A 25058-nucleotide genomic window follows, 5' to 3' on the forward strand; every position below is an offset into this window, starting at 1 on the left:
CAGATGAAGAGTAAGAATTTGACCATGCACTCAGTAGAACACTCTCCCTTTCTTTCACTAGAATCTTTTTTTGTTTTTTCCCCAGCTATTTGTCCTTTAATCTTTATCTGTATGCCTGGACAGATATTCCTCTCCCCACAGACAGAAAGATACAGCAGTCAGTAGCAAGTAGAGGTTTTGTTTGTATAATACACTCACTAGTGAAGACATGGTAGAACTATATTTTATTCAAGAAAACCCACACATTCTGTCCTGTGGTGACCACAAGCTTTGCTAAGCCATAGATATTAGCAAATACTGGAACAAAATACAGTGTATCAGATTGAATCAAAGCATTTAAATTCTGAATTACAGCTATAATTTTCAGGGAAGGCTAGTTTCAGAATTGCATCATAGTATCTGGTACAATGCTGTGCAACATAAGTGGCAGAAACAGAAGTGGAATATTGGTCCTAATAAAAACCAAATTGTAATGACTCTTGTATGACATTTAAATTGTCAAGACAACAATTCCATAACATTCTACCAAAGGCAGCATATAGTTACAAAAATACTGGTCCAGCATCTTGTTAGTGATGAAGCAATATCCAAGGTGCAATGGCAACATGCCATTCTTAGTGAAATACTTTTTAAAAAACTATTTTTTCTATTTTCCCCACACTGATACTAGCTGAACACCAGAACTTCTATGACAACCTGAAAGAAAGTCACTACTTAAATGCGTATTGCAGCAAAGATTGATGCAAAAACACATTTTCCAGGTTGCAGTATAAAAGAAGCGAAGTCCAATAAAACTATGACTGTGCCAAAAGACGTTTTACTGCAACTGATCTTAGATGAGCAGTTTGCAACCTCTACTGCGCTTTAAACAACTGTCCAAGCTTTCCACTCTATCCATTATCATGAACTTAAGGGTACAAAAGTAAAAGACAAAGTCCTTAATATTGAGAACAGAATTAAACCACTTTATACTGCTCTGAATTGATCCACAAAATAAAAATATTCTGCCCTCCTCTCCTCCTAATACCCTGGTAATTTCAAAGTCAAGCCATGGAATTACCCTTGTTCTGATATTGCACAGTGCTACGATTGTATTGTTTCCACCTAGAATTTCAAACGCACTATGACGGTGACCAAAACTGCTGGTGACAGGAGACCTGCTTAAGTTGTGGAGATACTCCAAGAAATGTGCATCAGATGAAGACACAATCTAAATGGCAAAAACCACTGCAGACTTGGCTGTGGTTTGGACTTGGGCCAAAAATACCTGCTTGCCATTTCCTTTGAGGACGCAGGATTAATTAATATCTTAACCAAAAGATCAAGTTGGGTAAGATCAGGTAATCATGTGACATTCAGTGTTACATTCAACAACACAGAAACGAAGGAGTAGCAGACAAGAACATTATTAATATTTTCCTTTTAATAATGGTTTCATCGGAAGTGTAGCTTTGAAAATCTCTAGCTCATTATGAAAACCTTGAAGAATCTGGGAAGTGACCTCACTTTGATCAGTTTAAAGCTGTAGCTTGGCCTATCTGCTTTCAAAATCTCCAACAGCTCTGCCAACCTGGTAAATGAAAACTACTGCCTGGAAATAAAAAGTAGCCAGCCTTTAAAAGTTTGTGAATGTTGTATTGTAGCAGCCTAACTCTGACTGAAGAAGAAAGATATTTTATACAGTAAACAAAAGACAAAGTAAACTGAAATCTTGAGAGATCACTTCAAGTGCATACAATTTGGATTCTCATTGACATTTAAAACTACCAATCATAAGGTTGCCACCTTACCTTTTTCTGGACTGGCACACCTGATTTTAAACAGGTTTTCCTCCAGTCTCCCAAGTTTCTGATCCTCTCATTCAGTTTTCTGCTGCACTGCTCCCCTACCTTCATGCTGAATACCGAGTCAGTACTGCCTTCTGCTTTTCTTGGCAGGAGGCAGAGCAAGCTTTAATTTCAGTAGTCAGAGTGACAGAACAACAAACGCACAGCAGATAGAAGAGCTTAATTCTTCCCCAGGAAGAAAATACATTTGGTTCAACAAAGGGCTGCAAAATCTTCCAAAGGCACCTCTTTCCCCAGTTTTTGCCTGAAAGCAAGATGGCAATCTTAATTGAAAAGGGATGCTAAATCTTTTAAATAACTTAAAAATTCATTTTTATATAAAGCAGCAAAACCATTTTTCTCTGCAGAAAGAGAAATGTTAACAAAGAAACACACCAACATAAATGCACTGTTGATAAACTTCAGCTAGTTTAATTTCACAAGAAAGCAAAATTTTAGGACTATTCTTTGACCTCATCAGTACTTTCTGAAGAAGATTCTTTGGCATCTTCAGTCCCTCTGTTGCTTTTCTCTTTACTAAGATTTTCACTTTCTGATTTGGTCCCATTAAATAAAGAGTTTTCACCGTTTACAAACCCATTCTCTGTGACTTCAGCATCAATGGCTTCATCAATCTTTAAGTCCCCTTGCTCTTCCACATCTTCCAGGTTTCTCAAGACAATAGGGAGCCTAGAGTCTGCCACAGTGTTCTCCAACAAGGCAATATGGCCCTTGTCATACTTCGGAAGTGGAGCTCCATCTGCCATTTGTTTGGTGTAATACTCTCTGCTGGCAGCCGCGCTCTTCACGGCCTTCTCCAGGATCTCTTTCTCACCTAAGCGCAGTTTGATGGCCATTACTGAGTGTGGAGTGAGGTCGTGAGTCTCCAGGAAGGACTTATCGACCTGTCAGAAAAGAGAAAGCAAGTCTGTTACTAACACCCAACACAATAAATCAGCCCCTCACCTCATCTTCTCTGAGCAGGAGGTGACACCAGGCTCTCCAGGCAGAGACATGAGGGGGGTCTGCAACGAGTCCCAGGGAGATTTGTCATGAAATCATAAAAAAGCCCCAAATTTCTGCACATAAGTCAGTCTGCATGACAAGCACAGTCAGGTTACTTCATAAATACATGCAGCAGGTAGGTTCACTTATACATTTGCAATAGGAGCAAGTTTCTTTGCAGTCTGGAGAATACAACTAATAGACAACAAGTTGAAACTGATTCCCCATCCTATTTGAAGAGAAAAAAGCAGGTAGTCTCTACTTGGAGAATCAAAGGAAAAAAAACCATTAATAAAATTACATTAACAAAATTTTCTTTTTTGCAATTTTATTTGATTTTCCTTAGATAATGCAAAACTGCTTCTGCACTTAAAAAGTGCAGAATGAATTATGTACTAACATTCATATTGAAGTTTTCAAAGACAAAATGGAGGACAAAATATCTTTCCTACAATCACAACACACAGAAGAATTCAGACATTTAAATTACACATGATAATTTTACCTCCACTGTTGTTTTATAGGTTTTCAAAAGAAGGGATGCTCTGGCTTCCAGGAATGTCCAAAGTTTAACTTCATTGTCCCAGCTAACAGGAAAGTCAGAGTTCCCCAGAGTGAAGATTTTGCCAATTGCGTGCTCACCTATCAAGTGCTCCTTCAGCTCTTCTGCAATAAGTATAAAACCAATCTGTTAAAAAACAATCTCATCATTCACTTTGTCAGTTGACAAACTGCAGAAAGATTTATTTTCAATCATATCTTTTTGAGCAGCTAACAAAAAATAACCCTCTCCTTAAATAAGAGTTATCAGATATGCTGTGTTTTTCTAGGATTTCTCTCAAAGAGACAACTGGAAGTCTTAAGGTCAGCAGAAAATGGACCTTCTCTCCACTTGGAAATAAAGATACTTTAGATATCACAGCCTCTCAATACACAAATCCATGTCTGTGAAACAGAATGTTTTGTAAAATCATTCATAAATGAAAGTGAGAAAATTTGTAAAGACTTCAATGAACTTTAGAGTATAAAAGGAACAGCCAGAGAGTGTGCAAATAGCAATGGAATTATTTTTCCTATTGTTTCGGTAATCTTTTTCAGTAGCAGAAACTTCCTACAGGTGATCGGAAAAGATATCCATCAAAACTCAAGAGCAGAAAACATTTAATCAGCTCCTTGACATTACACAAATGTCATTAAACTTTTAATTAATAAATTTGGCTACTGCAAAGCAGTTTTCACAAACTTCACAAAGAGCTTACATGTAGTTTCTCAATAAACAGTTTTCTTAAACAGTATTTAAGACATATAAATAAACTGAGCACAATCATATGCCAGAGAAATGCAATTAGCTTATTTTCCTCTCCAAGCCAAAATTCACTCCCTCATCAGCATCCTAAAATTTTCTTTCCTTGAATTTACTTCCCAGAAGTATCAGGCAATTGGAATAGATGGATGTTGTAGGTCCCTTCCAACTGAACTCTTCTGGTATATTCTAATGTCTTAGTAAGTTCTAAAAGATGGATGACAGGAAGAAGTGAAGGCATGACACTAAATTACATTGTTTTTATCAAAGAAAGCAAATAGACCACCTGCAAAAACTCAGCTACTTCAGTATTCCTGTTGGCACAAAAAATCCACATCATCTGCACAGTATTCCTAACTGCAAGCAAGTTCTCTCACTGTCATGACAAACTGTCACATCCATAACCTTCAAAACTGCACCTAACCAGCAAGGAGCTATTATGAGCATTTAATGAAAAGTTTCACATGCACAGATAAGGTGAATATTTATGAAATGTACACATATTTTGCCCCACAAATAAAAGGAACAGAAAAGAAACACTAGAAAAACAGTCTGGAAATACAGAAATTTGGTTTAGATTACCAATTACCAAAATATTGAATATTTAGATTACAAATTACTAAGATATCAAAAAAACCTCAACTTTAAAATGTCTCTTCCATATTTCCTCTACAGTACAGGCTATTTCAATTTCATACTTAAATGATTCCAGTGCTGATGCCTAAAATGCTGTGATTTTAAGCATGTAAACCCCTAGGTCTTGCATGATCTTGTTCTGCAAACTATTTTGAAATGTAAGAATTAGAGATCAAACTCCAAAACTCATTCATTCACAAGAGTCTGGGAGATTAAAAGAAATAAAAAATTGTATGATCTCATGCTTTTAGAATTACTGAAATATTCCCTCTGATGACATGGCCAAAGATTGGCTTAGTAGATTCCTTTTTAACCTAAACTCCTCAATTTTTCCGATCTTTTATCTTAATGTTTTATATAAATGTCTATCACATTCCTACACTAACAAAAAAATCTATTAAAAGTCCCCACAATAAGACAAACATAAATTAGGTTATCTTCATAAGATATCCTACCTTCACTCATACAAAACACTCGAAGGAAAGCCAAAAGCTGGGCAGAGATTGCAGGCTCAGTGGAGTGCAAGGCAAAAACACTTGAACTAATAAAAGAAACAATCAAACAAAAACAGTAAATACAGGTTCCAATTGTCATATCATTGAACTTATTTCAGCATAAAAGACCATAAAGTATACAACAAATATATTGCTACAATAGTAACTTTAAAAAAAATGGGTAATATTAGCTCAAACTTAAAAGCTTCCCTAATCTGTATCTAAAAAGAATGATTATCTCTACAATTTTACATTTAAAATTATTTTATACAGCTTTCATAATGAATTCATGAAAATGCAATGTTTCATGTCTGCTGCTCCTAATAGTACCCTCTGGACTGAAATGACTAAAGGAAAATGCTGTGATTCACATCCTGAACATTGTAGTATGTCTGCAAGGGATAGGAAAGAAAGAAAAACCACAGATTGCTTCACATTAATCCTTGCTCTGTTTTTGTTCAAATGGTTATTAAAAGAAAGGGTCTTTTTCCTTATATATGGTTCAAATTAGATGATAATATAGCTCAGAGAACTTCTGTAAATATTATTACAATAACTTTAATTTGCTATACAAACAGGAGAAATATTACACTTCAGAAAATTATCACAAAAGAGCTTCATGTGTGCTCCTCTGGACACTAGACAGTTTGGAAATGTTTTTAAAAACCCATGGCATTGTGTTTTACTTACGTTGGGATACCAGCACGAGCTAAGACCTCTGCCTTCATAGCATACAGCCTGTCACTTTTACTCACGCCAAGCTTTATTTTCACTCTGTCATGTGAATTATTATCAAAGAAAAAACCACTGTGGATCACAAATTCAGCGTTTGACCGAGTGCCATAAAAAATGTAAATCTAGAAGGATGAAAAGAGAAGTGAAGGGACAGGAAAAAAGCTTAAGATCAGCTCACAAAACTGACATAATTTGAAAGTTATTTTCTAAAAAAGTTGCTATTCTGAGTACAAGGTATATTTGGTTATATGAAGAAACATGCTTTGTTTTTCAGTATTGACTCAAATGCTCTATATAATGTGGCAATTATACTTTAGAGGTAGATGCAAACATATCCATGTAACAGAGACCTTGAAAGGCAAGAAGAAATTCTTATTCTGTATTTTAAAATAAAAATGTTCTGGTTTCTCACACTGTCATAAAGTACCAGCATATGGAAATAAGCTTTCAAAGGCTTATAAAAAGCCTAAAAAAATCAGAGACAAGGAGGGCCCATTAAAAGAACTGGTGTTTCTGGAGTCATTTTCCCCAACCAAACGTCCACTCAAAAAGTTGGTAGAAGATCAACTTTGCTTTCATTTAAATGTTACCTTAAGATATGGATATACCACCGTACATCATACAGAGAGATCTGAGCTGTGTTCAGCCAGTATTTATTTTTGTTTGACTCTGAACTCTTTTCTATAAAGCATATAGTTACTTTAATTCACATTTAAAAATAAGTTCCTAAATATAACCTGCAGAATGTATTTAACTCAGGCCTAGGCAGTATGAAATTCATGGGACTAGAGGTCAGAGTAGCAATTGTATTCTCCCACATCAAGAGGATATTTTCCCATTTGTGTTTGATAACAGAATTGTCAATCAGAAAAAAATTCTAGCAGTCACAGAATACCCTTCAGAACTTCAGGGTACAGCAGTGCTCTGGATGCCTGCAAGCTTCCATTCCTCTCTAGCTGACAGAGGAAGACACAGCGCTCTCCAAAGGGCTCAGTAACAGCAACAATGCCATTTACTGTCTCTGCTTTCAATGTTGTATTAGAACTATTTATCCTAAGCACTGAATGCTTAAGTATGATATTGAATTATAGTAAACATTGTCCTGTAACACACTCAGATGATGAACATGTGACCTGCCTAGCTATACCAAGGCAGTGGGTAAGGAGAGAGTTGCTCACCCTCTCAAGTCTTAAAACCACTGTGATACATCTCACATTAAACTAAAAGTCACAGATCATGCACACGTTACACAGTATGCTCTTACACCCCAAGACTGTTTTACAAAAAATCCAATTAAACAGAGCGAGAACTGCTTTATTTCAGGCCAGTGTTTGACAGACCCTGTGGACTTCTGCTGCCTAACATTTTTAGTAGTAAAAGCATGGATCATACACTCTTCCTGCTGAAATTGTAAGAAATAACATCTGCATGGTATATTAAAGGACTGAAGCATTATATAATTATAGTGCTTTAAAGATGTCACTAACAGTTGAAGTTTGCACAGAAATTAAAAAAAACCCTGATAAATAGCAGACAAAGTGAAACTAGTAAAATAAAATTGAAATATAGGAACCCTCTATAATTGAAATGGAGACAGCAGCCAGAACAGCTATATGACACATCCATTGCCAGCTGTGGAAAATTATAAATTGGATCACTTCTGGAAAAACTGCGGACCCCTTTTAACTCATCACACCACAATTGGAAAAAACAGAAAATATTTGACTACCATAACAAATTCTGAGAGCAAAAATATACAATCACTGTAAACCCCAGCATAGCAATGAGGATAAATACACTTCTGGAAAGATGTATTCAAAAAAGAAAAATTCCAGACACTCCTTTGTTAAAAAAATATAACAGTACATAAGAAAAATTAAAATAAAAATATTATAAATTATCAGACTGGCAAAATAATACAGTAAAAGTAATTACTCAGAGGCTGAGTTACAAAACATTTCAGGATGTTTCATAGGCAAAGGCTTTGTCTGGCCATGCTGACGGCACAGGCAGTAGTCAGAAAAGGAGTGGTGCTCCACCTGAGGGTTCAGGCTGGCTGCTGGCACAGCTCAGGGGATTCCCACACTCCTGGAACCATTGTCTTCAATGCTGCACTACTTTGGACACTCAGTTTTGGTTTTGAGCAGTTCTAATCAAAATGCTGGATTCTGAACTGTTCCACGCATCTTTGCAAGGCTCCCCTGCAGTCTCAGGATGAAGAGGTAAACGCATGCATGCCTGTGTGAAAGGGATGGAACAGTTCTTATGTCCTTCCTCATTCCCACTGAGCATGGCAATGACAGCAGCATGGGTTAAAATGACTGGCAAATGCACTGCATTTCACCTCTTTTAAATGAATGAAGACTAACAAGAAACATAAGCCAACAAACACCACTGTTGAAAAAGATTCTACAATCCACTATTGCACTCAAATCTTAAAATTATTTCTCTTTAGTCCTTTGGGTATGGCCTTTTACTAAGCTCTTTCAGAATACCAAACTTGGTGGCTGCATATCTTCATTCATCAATGACTAAATATTTCAACTAGTTCTATAAAAGATGAGGAATAAAACTCTCCTACAGTCAGGGTCTACCAAGTGACAGAATATATTCTGAAAAATGTACATGTATTTAGTTTGGCAGCATTTTCACTCAAAATTAGCTCAGCATAATAAAATTCAAATGTAGCAGGGTTTAATCCACACCACTACATTATTAAAATTTTCTAGGGAGTCATGAAGTGTCCACAGAACTTAATGAAACAACAATAATGTAGACAACTCTTCACACTACCTGTTCTCCAGCCTTGAAATCTTGAAGTGCTACACATTCACATCGGTCATCTTCCAGATTGTAGCCTGTAGTGATCTAGCCAGGAAAAGAGTGACAAAAGCACCTTCAGCATTTTATATTTCTCTTTCCCACCACTGACAAATTTTCCTATTGGAAATAAATATCTACAATAGGAATTGCACACATTTCTTTCTCAGCACAACAGAATATAGCTGATAGTGATTGCTTTACAAATCCTGAGCAATCTCTTTTTTTAAAAAATCTCTGCATTAAAGAAATCTAACGGAGGAAAGAACCTACCTGAAGTGAACAGAAGGCTCTGAGGAAAGTACCCTCCACAGAGCACAGACAAAGTACCAGGCTAAAGCCAGCAGCTTGTTATAAAGTTCTGGAGCTTTCAGTCACTCCCATGAGGCCCAAGGGAGCAAGGCACTGACAGCTCTATATGCTGTGCTTTATCCTTCAACTGCCAACACATTTTTGATCTCTCAGTGAAAAAGGATTAGATAACTGTGGATCTTTAGGGGATACAATCTTCAGAGAATTATAATTTACTTGAAAATAATCCCTTTATCTAAAAGTTAAGTAATACTCTTAAAATGCTAAAAGGATTTTTGTGATGGTAGCTGGCAGTGGAAGAGGATAAACTCTCTTGACAAACCTGTGCCTCCCCAAAAACAATTTCTAAACTGTGAAGGGGTCACAATAACAAGTAAAGCTATTCTAAAAATGTAATATTTTTATAAAGTGACAAACAGCATATTCTTGAATAGTATGACCAGAGATGCAGCCACAGGATGGAATATAAGCTGCAGAAAAATCAGAAAGCAACTTTTATGGTAGGTAGTCTGAGTTCAGTACTGACAGAGGCAACTTATGGAAAAATATGCTCTAGGTCTGGGGAGAAACCTAGAAGGAGCCAAAGGTTCTCTCTCAACCTTCGAAAATGAAAACATACTTTTTTGTAAGCTGACTGACACGAGTTGCAGTATACCCTGATTCCCACCTTGGATGCAGCTCGTCCAAAGACAGAACTCCTCAGATTATTTCAAAAGCTTGGTTGATGGCTTACACATTAATAGTTTTACACTTCTTGCATCATTAAATGTGCATTTGTCAGCCAAAACAGTGCTTTCAAATGGAGCAAATCCAAAATGCCAGCCCCAAGCACGGGCAGCCTGGCCCTGCAGACACTTGCAGAAACCTCCCTGTGCAGATGCCTCACTGCAGGACTATTTAACAGGCTTGTGGCACGTGGAGATCAGCAAAGAACATGGGAGTCGTGCAGTACAGCCTGCTGAGAAACACAGGTGGCAGTACTGGAACACAGAAATTCCTGTGCATTCTCTAATTTGGACCACACAATTTTAATTAATAGTTTCGGTTTAGAAAGTTATCCTACCCTGAACTGCAGGATACAAATGCTAGAAGTTGACAAATCTATCTTCCTACTTCAAATACAGTCATCTCATGAAAAACTACCTTTCATCCAAAAAAAGAAACTCTTAACCTGTCCTGAAATTTTCTTAGTATGTAAATTCAGTGAAATAGTTGTGAATGTGAAAAGTCCAATCCCTTGAAATTCTGGTGGACCAGGACACTGGTCTCAGACTGGGGAAATTCCAAAATTTTACGAGGATTATTCTGTCAGTTTAAGCATGCCTCACTGGAATACTGATTTTTCTTTTAAATTTTTATTTTTGCTTAAAAAAACCAACCAACCAAAAAACACAAACCCCAGCAGCACTTGTGAAAGACTTTTCTATAAAGCATAATGGAGTGCTAGACTCCTATTTCCTCTTTCTTTTAATAGCAGTCACGTAAGAGAATTAACAGGGTGTTTACTTCTCTTCCCACATGATAGCTGACAAATTGCAGCCCTTCAGTTTTATTTCTGAAGCAGACTGATACATGAATTTCAAGTTGTGTATAAAGCATGCAATAGTCTGCTTGGTCAGTGATTTAGAATGGACCCAACCCAACAGGCAGAATGTAGCTTATTCAAAGCTCTGTCAGAACTGGTAATCAACCTCTGACTGTCAAAATACAATCCCACTAAAGAATAACAATGAGAAATGCATGGAGACAACCATTTTGAAATAGTTCTTAGAGGCAGGTTGATCTAATTAATAGTGTCAGAAGCAAGAAAAAGCTGGATGGACCTAGCTCCAGTTAAAATCCAAAGAGCATTTTATTGTCTAGCTCATGGAAAGGGGCCCTGTGGAATAAAGCAAGAACAGGGATGTGTAAGGTAGCTGACTGACCTGAGAAGTATTTCAGCACTACCTTCCGAATAAACTAGACAAAGATGCATTCAATGTCATCTTTTGTTTCTTGTTTTCCTGAAATGAATAACAGTTCTCTTCATGTGTTTTAAAGGGATTGTGCTATGCTTAGAGCAGAGCCCACTCTCATCTCACTCTACAATAATATGGACTGCAATTCAGGCAGCTCACAGTTATCTTAGCAGTCAGCCCCTCCCCATTTCTAATAGTACAAGACAGCTAGCACACAACAGAAATAGCTTTAGTAGCTTTTCTTAGCCCATTACCAATACTACAGTTTTCTACTCTTCCTGAATGGATATCCATTTAAATTATTTTCTGTAGAAATGTGAAATAAATGAGGGAAATTTTTACATATACACAAAATATTTAAGTTCAGCACAACCCTCTTTGCCCTTTAGGATATACTTCAAAATAAAAAAATGTTTCCAATCCTGATATACTACTGCATTAGGAGGTTTGGCTCCAGAGGCTGGCTCCTTATCAAACCCATTGTTAAACAGCATAATAAAAATAAAATTTACTTTATCAATTTAAATAGAAGTTTGAATGAGTAAAACATAAATAGCTGCTCTTTAAATATATGTTACTTAAATTTTCCCTCACAGAACCTCGACTCTCTTCCTCTTTACTCTAATTCCAACTTTGAAGGCATTCATTAAGAGTTGTCTAATGAATACAGACAAGTCTCTGCAAAAACATCTGAAAGAGATGCCCAGCAGGAAAAAGGTACAGGAAGTACTGATGCTTGCAGCTACAACTTATATTACAAAAATACACATTTCTGAATTTTAAGCAATTTTCTTTATACTGAAGACTCTCATATGAACTTTATTGCTAAATCAAAGCTGTGAGATTGCATAACAAATAAGCAAAGGTAAGAATCACTGTTAAAGAACAACATGTAATCACCTTGCAATAAGAAAAAATAAATAATAAACCCCAAACACTTCCAACTTTGTAGCCTAGCCTACCAAGCTGTAATTGATACAGTCATAATAACACTAAATTAGTTAAATGTCAAGTGACAAACAACTTGCTTTTCAGTTTGTTCATTTCAAACAGACTTTTTTTTTATATCAACAGCACTAACACATACTGCTTTCCTAACACTCAGGTCAAATCCCCCACAAAAGAACCAGATCACTTGAATAGCCTGGTCGTATCCAGTGCTTACAATAAATAATAGCTACTGGAAACACATGTAGGGGGTGTGACTTTTGAAGCACACATGATGCATGACTAAATAACATTGATAAACCAGCCTCTCTGGGTTTCCATTTCCTCACCTCAGCATTAGCTAGTCTGTTAATGAAATCAGGACTCATCCCCTGAACTAGCGCACGTAAGCCAAAATGTCAGCAGGTCTGCCTTTCTATATACATTTGTCACCTTTTAAATGTTTAATATGCCCTAAAGTAGTATTTTTGCATTTTGTTTTTTTGATGTAGTAACAGGTGTACTGTTTTTGTTGAACTAGGCTTTGTTCTTGTTGTTGCTGTCTCTATAACAAGGCTCTTTGGGCATGGTTAGGAGAGCAGGCAGTATTTCCTAGTTGCAAATCTCTAGCCACTTTCCCTAGTGGTAGCTGCAAGAGGTAACCTCCTTCCTTTCTGTTCTCAGAACAAATCTGTCCAGTACTGTGCATCTTTTTTCACCCAGCAGAAACAAAGCTCCATGTCAGAAGACTACTCAGACCTGTCTGGACAAAATATTTCATGTAAATGAAAACTTTTAAAAGTACATTATATGTACTAATTTTACACAAGTATCAAATCACTTGTAAAGTTTTCTCTAGATGAAGAAAGCTCTCCCTGAAAAGCTATCATAAGATATTTGATAAACTGACAAATATTTCTTTCAGATATTAGTTTTTTAGGGTCTCTTGGGAAGGTAACAAACCCGTATTAAGAAGCATAAGGGAAAGTGTTATTAAACTGTTGTATAAGCAGTTGAAAGGCTTAATACTTAAGCCCTAAAGTCTTTCAGCAACACTGAAGAAATCCTTACCAGTCCATTAGTATGATTACACATGTCCCATAAAGGTATTAGAGCCAGTGTAACTCTGGAACCATCTTCTGTTGGAATCTGGTTCTGCCGTGTCATAACAGAGGAAACTGCCCATCTGCAAAAGTTAAAAACATGAGATGGTCGAAGTTCAAAGCATTAAAATGTGATTGGTCACAGTCCCACCTGAAGGAATACTTCAGACTGAGAGCTTCCAAACTTAGTGTCCTTAAAGATCACACTGACTACAGTAACAGTAGAAGGCAATATCACTTGCAGAAGCAGCAGCTCCCAGGTTTCCAAGACATTCACACAGAACAAACACCAAACGGGGATTGTGATCCCTCTCCTGTTTCCAAGGGAATCTTCTCACCTTCCACTGGCCGCATTCCTCAAGCAGAGTCCACTCCCTGTGTCAGCTTCTGCTTCCAGCCCCTCACTGCAGACACACCTCTCACTGCACATCCCAAAGCCAGGCTCACCTGCTCTGGCAGTTTTCCTGCTGGGCAGCAGGACCTCTCATCTACCTGCAAACTCTTGGAAGAGCCCCGTATTTTGCCCCTCACTCTGTAAAAAGCTTACATGAACTGGAAACCAGTGCAACCACCTGATACATGCATGACCTTTTGATGTTTCTCTTCAATTTGCAAGCTTTTGGCTTAGGTCAGTATTGATAAATTTTCTGCTTAATAGAATTGAGAGGGAAAAAAGCCACAACATTCCAAACAGATATCCAGGTAAAAAACATGAAGAGAGTATTACACTGTTCTTTAGCACATGGACATCATTCAAAACCCTTCTAAGTCAAGTAAACAAAATGCAAGCTATCTTTTCAAACATAAAAATCTTTACAAAACCTTAGAATTTCAGAATTTTCTAGAATTTCAGTTTTATTTTATACTTGACAAAAATTAATATTAAACACCAGTGGAAAAAACAATCTTAGTTTCACCATGTTCTGGCCTTAATACACATATGTGTGGTGGGGTCTTTCGAGGGAAAAAAATACGTCATCAGGAGAAGGTCAAAATAATTTTAATTCTCACAGACTCCACTACTAACATGTATTTAATATACAGAATTAGACTTCCTGAAAGATTTCTTCAGAAAGACTAGACTGCTAAGAAAGACAGTGGCAAACTGAAATCTACCTCATTTCTAAAATGAAAGTGGAAATTAAATTGTGGATAATTCTGATATACAAACACTGCTTGAAACACAGTAACAATATGCATCTTGTTAATTGTTGTCATTTGTCTGTAAAATCTTAGACCACTTCCCATGTAAGTCGGTGTGTTTCTCAGTGATCCTTTAAGTGCAGGAGGCGTGCTTTGGAAATCCCACTTTCATAGCCTTACCCACATGTACAACTAAGCTAGAAAATCCCTCATGAATGCCTTTTATTCATGCTACTTTAATCATTTAACAGAATTAAAGCTCTCGTTATCTTAATTATTATTCTTTTTATCTTAGTTCTGTCACCTCTTAGAGCACCTCCAAGTGACACTCATGCTTCATGTGTACAACTTCCGCTCTCCAGCTCTCCTGTTCAACAGCAGCAGCTCTGGATATGAACTTTTGCTAGTATGTGCTGCATAAAAGTACCTTTTATGAAAAGAGAAAGAAATTTTTAAAATTTCCCTAAACCCTAAAACTCCTGCCACGTCAACTCACTTATTTTCTTAAGAAACAAGGAATAACCTTAGTAATCTGACTATGTCTGCCAGTTGGCTAAACTAACTGCTTATAATGAATGACTATTCCTTTGTAACAATTAAAATCTGCATATTTATTTCACTTCCTTCTTCATTAAGAAAGTGTATTAGAATCAAATCCTTCAATTAACATTTCAGTAACAATAGGGCTTTCCCACAAATAAAGAATTCCAGGGCCCCATAGTTTACCATAGTAAAACCAGAGAAGAAACAAAGAAAAAAAACAATTAAAAGATAGACCAACCTGTAGTCATCATAGGTGAAAGAATCCTTTAAGGGCAGTTTGCTGGCATTAGGATGGCTCTGCAAAATGTAAGTTGCATAAAAAGGTGAAAAGAGGAAGAAAAGAGAAATCAGAAATCAGTCAGCAGAATTTCATTATTTAGCTGCCTAACAGATCCTAACAAGAGCCAAATGAAGCAGGAGGCGTCCAGCCGCGCTACAGAGGGATCATCATGCTATTATGCTCTCATACATCACTGTCAACTTAATTTGTTGTGCCCAGCAGCCGCCATAAATCTGTTTCTTCATATTTCAAGACTGGAACCCACAGACATTGTACAAAAATAAAAAAAAAAATTTAAGGTGGACTGAGTATGTGAAGGTAAAACACAATCCAGCCCTCGAAGCACAGCGGGGGAAAGAAATCAGACAGTAAGTGTATGTTAGCTTTGACCAGCTTCCGTATTTTCATCTCCTCTGTGATAACAGTGAGGTATTTCACAAATGCAAGAAATATTACACAAGATTTTCAATGCTTCCTTGATACCCGTAACAGTGGTATTAAATAATGTTGCACTACACCTCTGAAACAAAAGCAGATTAAAATAGTTAAATAGCTTTGGTGACAAACACTGATTAGGCAGTATCTGCATTAACCCATCTACACATGCTCCTGTCTAAAAGTGGAGCCGTGTCATTTGAGAATGCATACACAGTTCTCATTAACAAGCAAACATCGAATTTCTAAAAGCTTTAAGAAGCTCTGATAGCCGTTATTTTTCTGATTAACTAACTTATTTAAAGTCTCGACAATACAGGTAGCTTTAAGCCCACATTCACACATTTTCTTTAGAACTTTGTTCCAATTCACAAACGGAAAGCCACAGTAGCATAAATTTTAATCTTCAGGTTCAATTAGGTCTGTGAGACGAATTGAACCAAATGATCAAACGGTTATTTCAGAAGATAAAAATGATTTTTCGCATAGCTCTATCTTTGCGATGCTTTTAATGCATGAAGCTCCATGTAGTACGCAGTTTTTTACTCTTGATGCATTAGCATCACAAGTGCGTGGTAATTTATCATTTCTCACTGTAATGTACTTGCTGGCACTGTGTGCAGGACAGTAGGGGATGAGGTAAAAGTGGCTCAAACCGTAAATCAATTAGAAAACAAAAGCTTGTGCTCAGCGCGCAATTTTAGGCAAATTATATATTACAAAAGACTGCCAATTGGGTGTGAGGTCCCAGGTGGCTGCTCTCCCTCAGCCCCTCCGGTTAACCCTTCCGATGGGCTTTCTCCGGAACACCACTGAAGTTAACAATTCCAGTGGCTCCTGTCCCTCCCCTCACTTTTTTTTTTTTTTTTTTTTTTTTTTTTTTTTTTTTTTTTTTTTTTTTTTACAGCAGACTACGCTTCCGTATGATTTTCATTCACATCGATGGCATGGTCAATGCATAACAAATCGCTTCGAATTTAATTGTAGCTACACATTGTGCAGTTGTTTCTTCTCACAGAAACACTCGGCACAAACCCAGGACTGAGACCCAAACCAGGAGGCGCCTTCGCTGCTGGCCGGTCCAGACCCGAGGCTACAAACGAACGCAGAAACTCAGCCTTCAGCCGGAATGAAAAAACCTCCCTTTAGTTTTCATTTACGACAATCCCATTTCAACTCTTATTCCTAGTGTTATTAATGTATTTTGCAGCAGCTTGATAAATTAAGCAGGGAAGGACAACACTGCGAGTATCAGCCCCTCAGTCTCCCTTTACAGCAGGACAGCGTTTCCCTCCGGCCCGTGGCGATGGGTGTGAGGGGTCGGGGCTCACTGAACACCCCAAGTTTACAGCCGGCGTTCCGCGGGCAGCCCCCGGAGCCCAGCGGGGGCCGCCCGGCCCCGCTCCGGCCCCGCCGCCCGCAGCGCCCCGGGCCGGGCCCTCACAGCGCCGGCCGCGCGGGCCGGCACTGCCCCCTGCCGGCGCCGCCGCGCACTGCTCGGCTCGGCTCGGCTCGGCTCGGCTCGGCTCGGCTCGGCTCGGCTCGGCTCAAGAGCCCCGGCCGAGGGGTCCGGGCCGCTCATGGCAGGACAAAGACCCCGCGAAGGCAAACAGCCCTGCCGGTCCCCTCTGCTCTCCCTGCTTGCCTCCTGCCCCTCGAACAGCAGCTTCTAGCGGAACACGCTGTTTTCGCAAGGGTAAGAATGACTGTGGCCATAATGCCCTGGAAGAGAAGAGGCATCGCAGACACTGCGGCGGCCCAACAGCAGCTGCTGCGGTCGCTGTGTCCGGCTCCAGCCCACACCCCATTTCGGGAGCACCAGCCTACAGCCTCAGCCCGAACTTGGTGCAAACAACCATAGGATGCAAGATCCATACATGTTGTCACTGTCCTCTCTGTAGGAAACGTGTACTAGATCAGTGGATTGCAGGGAGATCAATTGCTCATCTCACACAGGCAGCCCCCTGTGACAGCCAACCCGAACACCCAACCCATGGGACAAAGATGCTGCCAAATGGTCTGTCACCCTCCCTGTCTGAAATCCGTGAAACTTCGGAGTGCCCCTATGTGGACACCATCCAGATGTGATTCACATAAAACCACTAGTAAATTACAGTAAGGGACAAAAGATATGGTCTTAAAAGACACAGGGTAGAATAAATTCCCAGCATATATAATTACCATATTTATAATATTCCGTGGTACAATATTCTAGTAGCTCTTTTAAAGTTAAGATATGTCAGCATATTTGATCATGTTAGATTTCTGATTTGGTCTATTTTCCTATGTAACTTAAAAAACCCTACAGATTACAAGAATCTGAAGACACAGAAAAAAAAGAACAATATTCTGATTAAGAATTTGATTTAGTATGCAGCTTCTCTTTATAGTCCCTTGGTAAAAATGAAATCTCCCTAACAAACACTTAATAAAACCTGTCAATATATCTAGAAAGAAAAATGACACAAATGCATTAAGTATTAAATACCCTTGAAAAAAGTCACATATTCCATGAATTTTTGATGTACTATCTTGACATTAATGTAAAACCTTGATATTTATAATTGACAGATATTTAATAAAGTATAGAAGATGACTGCTGCATAGCATGCAAATTGCTCAGACTGCTCAAAAAAAGATACAGACATATTTAAACTAAACAAACACTTAATACGTAAAAAAAAAAATCAGATCTAGCTTTTACAGGTTCATGCAGCTAGGTCTCTACAGATTAGCTTTCAAATGTGACATTATCCACTACATGAACCTTAATTTTAACTTACCAAGTCTGTATGAAGTAGTTTCAGAAAGTTGGGAGGGGAAGCTTTAAATAAAAAATGGGAACATGAAAATGTGAATATATTCATTTAGATGCAGGTCCTGACATTCTACTGAAAGAGTTATTATAAAGAACAAATACCATCTATTTCGTTACCCTTTCTGTGAAAATATTGTCAGAGCTGGCAATCAGGGTGATGACCACTGCAAAAACAAATAGTGGCATGCTGAATTTCATTTTCCTCCTGATGCTGCTATTCCTAAAAAAAAAGAATAAAAAAAATGCTTTTTCCCCTTCAGTGTTCCAAGCCTTCTTTGAGACATTTGGAGGATATCTCAAAATAACCAGAAATATTAAAAAGTAACAGTGATTGCTGCCAGATTGTCTGCAGCCACTGTGGAAAGAGACAGACTGTTATTCTAGTCACCTAAAACACTATCAGACTAGAAGCCAGTTACTCAGTATGGCAATCAGAGGAAGGGGGGTTGGGGGAAGAAGAAAAAAAAAGAAAAAAAAGAAACTTCCAAACATTTTTTCTGCTTCTGTGAAGCAGTAATATCCAGGGGTTCACATCTCATGTTTAATGCCTCACAAACAAGCAACACTGCTGATGTGCCATCGGGGCCTCTGCGTTATTAATTTCTCCATCACACTTTTAGATGGACATCATAAGGTGATGATTCTCAAGTTCCAGAAAGTAGATGCTAAATGACTCTCACTTTGGGGCTTGTTTCATGTGAATGGCATGAAGGCTGCAGTGGAGAATAGGTGGGTGCCTTTCCAGCTAAGAAGCCATCACAACCTTCACTCTGCTTTCCAGCCTAGGGGCATTCACCTCCTGTCAGAGTGGCTAGACTTCAGAAGACAGTAACCCTTTTCCCTATTCAATCACAAAATGCTAAAGCTCATTTATCAGAGCTCCTAATCTTAATGGGGAATTTCCATTAAAATTGGCTTAGCATTTGCTTGTTTACCAAAGCAAAGAACAAGTTCAAGTACTGTAATACACAATACAATGTCTGAGTAGAAGGAAAAATTAAAGTTTACTTAGTGTTAAATTTGTGTTCTCATCTACACTACTAGATTTCTTGAAAAGGGCTGATGTATTTTTATGTGAAGTCATATTGCCCAGTGTATTCCTTTGTGCTATTAACCCCTGTATAATCCAAGAACGAAAAAGTTATTTTAATCATTAGATGTGATCAAAGTTGGGGTTTTTTTAAAAAAGACACCGCCACTAAGCTGAGATAAACTGATCTTCAGACCCATCTACTACTCCACTGTAATACATAGCCAAAAAAAGGTTTTTTAAAAATCCTTGGTTTTGTTGGTTTCCTGAGTTTGTAGACAAAGAGATGGCTGGACTTCAGTGACAACTATTTCAAGTACTCACAAGGGCAATCACTGCATTGATATCACTAAAGCAGACTTCAGTAATCTCAGAAACCTCTTGTATCCCCATTCAAGTGGAAACAGCTCCACTTCTACCCCAGGAAATTATCTTAGCTAGTGTTAAGAGTATACTGAGGCCACCACTGCACTCCCTCTACAGCCCCCAAAACACTCAGGGTGCTTGAAACAGTTAAAGCCAAAACCACTTTAAGCTTCCACCTTGTTAACTTTCATTCCTTTGAACATAAAGCCCAAGGGTTAGTTACTTTTGACCAAACAATTTTTTCCTCCTCTTCTTTGCAGATCCTTCCCTCTTTCCACTGTACTCATTAACATGGGGAGATTTCGTTATGAGCCTTAGTGGATGCTATTTGATGGTTTCAGGCCAATGTGTAGGTGTACAAAAACACAAACACACACACATTCAGGGCCAGAAGCAGGAAGATCTGTCAGCATTTGCTGGTTACTGTCCCTTTCCCAGCTCTGGAAATCCTTTGAAGCAGCAGCCTTGAAGAGAAACTCCTCTCTGTGGAGCTGCTGAGGCTTTAACTGCCCTAAAGCTAAGTAAAATAAAGAATTCAGAATGGAGGATCCTAGTGATCTACAGGGAAACAAGAATTCACTTTTTCCATTGGACATATGCTGCCTAACCTAATGAGGGAAGCCAGTTCGCTGTACAGGACAGGAGACAAAGCCAAAGATTATTTTACTTTGTAACAACAGTTTATAACTAACTACAGAGGCATGCTATGGAATTTTCAAACAGCCCAATTCATCAAGTGCTAGGAATAAACTTGTGCCATTATATGACTTCCCTAACAGGACAAAAAAAATCTACTTTGCAAAAACCTAATAGAATGAATCTGAATATACAAAAAAGGTACCACAGGATTGAAACTTCTTAAATTCAAATAATATTCTTACTTAATTCTTGATGTCAGCAATTTTTATTTACTTTCTGCCAGTATACACAAGGAAGCACTGTTCTAGACTATTAGGGGATTCATGCAGCGGAAGCAGAGTGGAATGACTCCTTCTGGTGCAATGGAATTTAACTGTGCAGTCCCCTTTTCTGTACCTTCTACCTGCAAAAATTGTTCCTTGCTAATGAGACAGCAGTGGCACAACTGACAACTCAAACCATTAACTATTAACTCAAGTGTATGAAGGACTGACAATCCACTTCACATGCAACATGGAAAAGGAAATTATTTCCAAGGAAAGGAAACATTTCCAAGAAATATTTCCAAACAGTAACATAAATATATGGTAGACAGAGTACACAGAAACAACTCTGAACTGACTGCACATGAGTACCCCACCTCCAATGCTGTGCCATCTCCTTTTTTAAATAGAGGCAAGACAGCCATGGACTCCTTAACATCCACTTCTTACACCATTTCAGAATACTACTTATTCTGTTTGTGTGTATTTATACACACACACTTCTGGACTACTAACCTTTCCCAAAACAGAAGACACTCAGATACAGCATTTAATAAGTGACCAAGTTTTCTATACCTTTTTTTGTATTTTCACAAAACCACGTAGAGCTGAGTGCAGCCCCATTAAGGGCTGAAGTGGGAGAAGCTGGGCTGAGATTAGAGGTGTTTTGCAATGAGACAGCCTCCCAAAGCAGTTCACATAACAGAAAGACACATGAGCTCCATTATCTCCTATGGTAAATCTTGCAAAATATGAGTTTACTGTTCTTGTTGAGCCTTAGATTTATGGGTTCATGCTGCAGTATTTCATTCACACAGGTACAGTAAGATGCTACAAAACCCCAGCTTCCCAGCAGGGGTCTGTGTTTGCACACTATGACACATCATTTACTCTATAGGCTCTTCCCAAGGTACAAAGTTTACCTTGAGCATTTTTCATTTCAGGAAACATTTTACCCGGGTAATTTCAGGAGCTGGACTTTGATGATCCTTGTGGGGCCCTTCCAACTCTGGATACTTTATGACTCTGTTTAGAGCAGCACATAGGCACTAAGTTCATGCACAAACTCATCCCACAACTCTGTATTAGTGAATTCCACTATTAGGTAGATCACAAGGCCACAAAAAACCCCGCTGTGATGGAAACCCTGAAGTGAACTGCTTTGAAAGGACAGAAATGGTATTTCTGATTCACAATCACTCCTCAACCAACAAGCATTAATATTATGCAGTATGCTCAAGGTTTTGTTAGCTGTGAATCAACTCCTCAAGTTTCCCAATAAACCCTACCAGGAGCCACTTAGGTGGAAGCTTGGATCACGATCGCCTCATAACCAGGCTTCCACAGGCCATGGAACTAGAGGTACTGGGGCTACAGTGGCACACACATCCAAAACTAAAAACTTACCATTTCCTCTTCAACCCACATTCAAACAATAGTACAAGAAAATAAACTTTGGTTTACTTAGCAACACATCAATGTCCTACTGTGTGGAGAATTAGCATTGGGTCTGACTGAAGAGGATAATCCACTTTGTAATTTAGTTAAATTACTAATTTTAACAAAGATAAGTACCCTGTATAATTTTGCAGTGCTTAAAGAATACATCCTTTGAGTATTCTGCTCTAAGAAACATCAGCTTGTTATAATATTTTAAATTTATGGAACATTTGTAACTGCTGTTATATCAAGAAAAATATTAAATCTGCACAATAAGTACAAACTTTATATGAAAAAGTATACTTGTAAGTGCATGATGATCTCCTGATGTCTGCTGAGGCACTCACTTCCACTAAAGACACAGACAACATCCCTGGGGATAGACTCAAATGTCCCACAAAGTGCAACTCAGTTTAAAAAAAAGGCTACTAACAGAAAAGCAAACAAAAAACTGTCTCTACTCTATTGGCTGTAAAAAGAGATGCTTATTTGCATTCTCAACCAGGAGAGTGATTGAGAACCCTATTTTCAAAAAAATGCCTTAAAAGCCCATACTACTAACAAGAAAATGTATTATTCCTCCCAAATGTGGTTTAAACTAAGCAGAAACAAATTTTGTTTTGCACTCGCACATACACTTTGAAGTACATCTCTGCTTCTCTAGAGGAAAGCAGGCGTTTAGGCCACTATAGCAGAATCCATTCAGAATATGAAATAAATTAAAACCTGCTGATTAGGAGATCTTAATGTCTGTATGATGAAAGATAACATCTATATCCAAAATGAAAGATATGTTTTATCCTGTCTGTCCTCCAACTTTGAATCATTTTGACTGTAAGAAATAGCAGACACCGAGCAGGACATGCCCATATTTCCATCTAGGCCGGCATGGTCCAACTGGTGCCCATCGTCTGAATCTGGACCACAGGATGCCTCCATATGGCCTGCCACCTTTTCCTTGGAGGAGATAGGGAACAGCTGTTTGAGGAGCCAACGCTGCCTGAACAGCCAAACACCTCCTCCTGTGTCCTGCTGGCTCCAAGCCCGGAGCTGTCGCCGTGTTCCTGTGGAAGGCAAGGAAGGAACGGGGGAAGAAGGCAGCAGAACCTCCCACCCACGCAAGGACTTGAGCTCTTCATCTGCCTGACTCGGCCAGACACAACCCAGCAAAGCCTGGAGCTGCTTCTGCCATGGAGAGGGGCAGCCACAGGAACGGCCCAACGAAGCCCCAGGATCTGCTGTTCCTGTCATCATAGCCGGGGGTGGGATATACCAGAAGTGACACAAAAATCAGGAATTTGGCACATGTTTGCAAAGTCTAAACCACCTTACAGTAGCTACACTAAGTGGTATAGTACAAGCATACTGTCAATCTTTAATCTGCTGCCAGCAAAACAGATTAATACAATATTTTGGCCTTCACAGAGAAGAAAAACACAGAAAAGCATAAATATATTTCATTATTAACTGCCTATTTATTTATTATTGATCAAGAAAAACAACTTGGGCACTGAAATCCAGACAAAACAAATTAGATAGCAACTCTATTTTTACCTTTGCAACTGCCCACTCAATGCAATTTTAAATCTTTCCTTAAGGTGACATGCATAGTAGACAAGTAAACAAAAGGGAAAGATTTTACAGGGTTTACTATTGTGCCATCTTTCTTCCACCCATTTTTCACAGTGTCGCTGACATAATTTCAGAAAAAAAGTTATTTGACTGGTATGCCAATGAGTATAAATCAAGCAGGGAGGAAAACAGAGAATTCTAAAGATCTACCTGGTACATAAAAAAACCTGAATTCTCTTTCAAATACATTTGCTTTTGAGTGCATATTGGTTGAACTCTTCGGAGGCATTTAAATATTCTCTATTACATCAACTTAAAAATAATAAACACTTTCTGATTACTTCAATAGGGTGTTTTAAAAGACAGTATACTTGTCTGCATTAAACTCAAATATCATTTTGCACACAAAAGTTAAATGGTGGTGTCTTCAAGCCAAGTACAGAGAGACACCAGATGTTCTACCTCATGCTGACATGGAAAATCATATGCTTATTGGAATAGGATAGATTAAAAACAACACAGAAAAATAATGTAAGAGCAGCATAAGTCATAGTGAAAGCATCATCACAACTTCAAAAATTCTGTTAGAGATGTGAAATATCACCTAATATATCCAATCTTGCAGTCACACATGATACCAGAGTTTAAAGATGCTATAACATTATTTTGAAATCTAGAACTTGATGTGTTAAACATTCTAACTAAAATGATATTCCAGTCCCCAACAGCTAATGACTGGATTTTAGAATTTCATTCACTCTAAATCAATGAGTCAAATTTTAAATGAATAATATATGAAATTTAGTATCTGATCAAAAGGGATTACAGCCTCCAGCAAATTAAGTTCTCTGTCCAGTACTGCACACAAACAGATCAAGACATCTTTGGATAGATTACTGCAAAGCTTGTATTCACAATGGGACTACAACACTTTCAAAAAAAGTGTTTGTTTCAACAAGCAGTGTCCAGATGTCAATACATCCTTGTCAGAAAACTGCTTGACAGTGTTCTTGTGAAATGCTGGAAGCAAACTAGACTACATATTATACTTTAAAAATACTAACAACTTCTACTAAAGAGATTCTATTAAAATATTAAAAAGAGTGTGACTCATGGGTCAGCTTCTGCCTTCTTAAGTAAGAGTAGCTTGACAGAAGGAAAAGAAAGCGCTAGCAAGTATTTGCTCATTAACTTTGCAAAGAAACATAAAACTGAGTCAAAGGAAATAAGTGTGCTTCTAAAATGTTACTTAAATAGGTGAGCTTACTTTCTCCAGTAAGTTAGAATTTTAGAATTAAACTGATCTCTCTTGTCTTGGAGAGCCCAGTACTGGACACAGTACTCTGGGTGTGGCCTCATCAGTGCTGAATAGAGAAGGATCACCTCTCTCAACATGCTGCCAACAATCGT

The 25058-nt window shown here is 38.2% G+C and overlaps 1 protein-coding gene across 1 annotated transcript in view; it reads right to left on the minus strand.

The window, feature by feature from the left end:
• Positions 1 to 207: 207 nt before the first annotated feature.
• Positions 208 to 25058, minus strand: part of SETD3 (SET domain containing 3, actin N3(tau)-histidine methyltransferase) — a 62140-nt gene continuing 37289 nt past the window's right edge. Inside the window, exons 7-13 of the mRNA XM_063399335.1 lie at positions 15044 to 15102; positions 13088 to 13202; positions 8793 to 8867; positions 5955 to 6121; positions 5226 to 5311; positions 3337 to 3497; positions 208 to 2731 (exon numbers count right to left, since the gene is read on the minus strand). Coding sequence (XP_063255405.1) covers positions 2288 to 2731; positions 3337 to 3497; positions 5226 to 5311; positions 5955 to 6121; positions 8793 to 8867; positions 13088 to 13202; positions 15044 to 15102 — 1107 coding nt within the window. The 3' untranslated portion in view covers positions 208 to 2287. The remainder of the gene's footprint in view (positions 2732 to 3336; positions 3498 to 5225; positions 5312 to 5954; positions 6122 to 8792; positions 8868 to 13087; positions 13203 to 15043; positions 15103 to 25058) is intronic.

This window comes from Prinia subflava, chromosome 5 (assembly GCF_021018805.1).
Source record: "Prinia subflava isolate CZ2003 ecotype Zambia chromosome 5, Cam_Psub_1.2, whole genome shotgun sequence".
Lineage (NCBI taxonomy): Eukaryota > Metazoa > Chordata > Aves > Passeriformes > Cisticolidae > Prinia > Prinia subflava.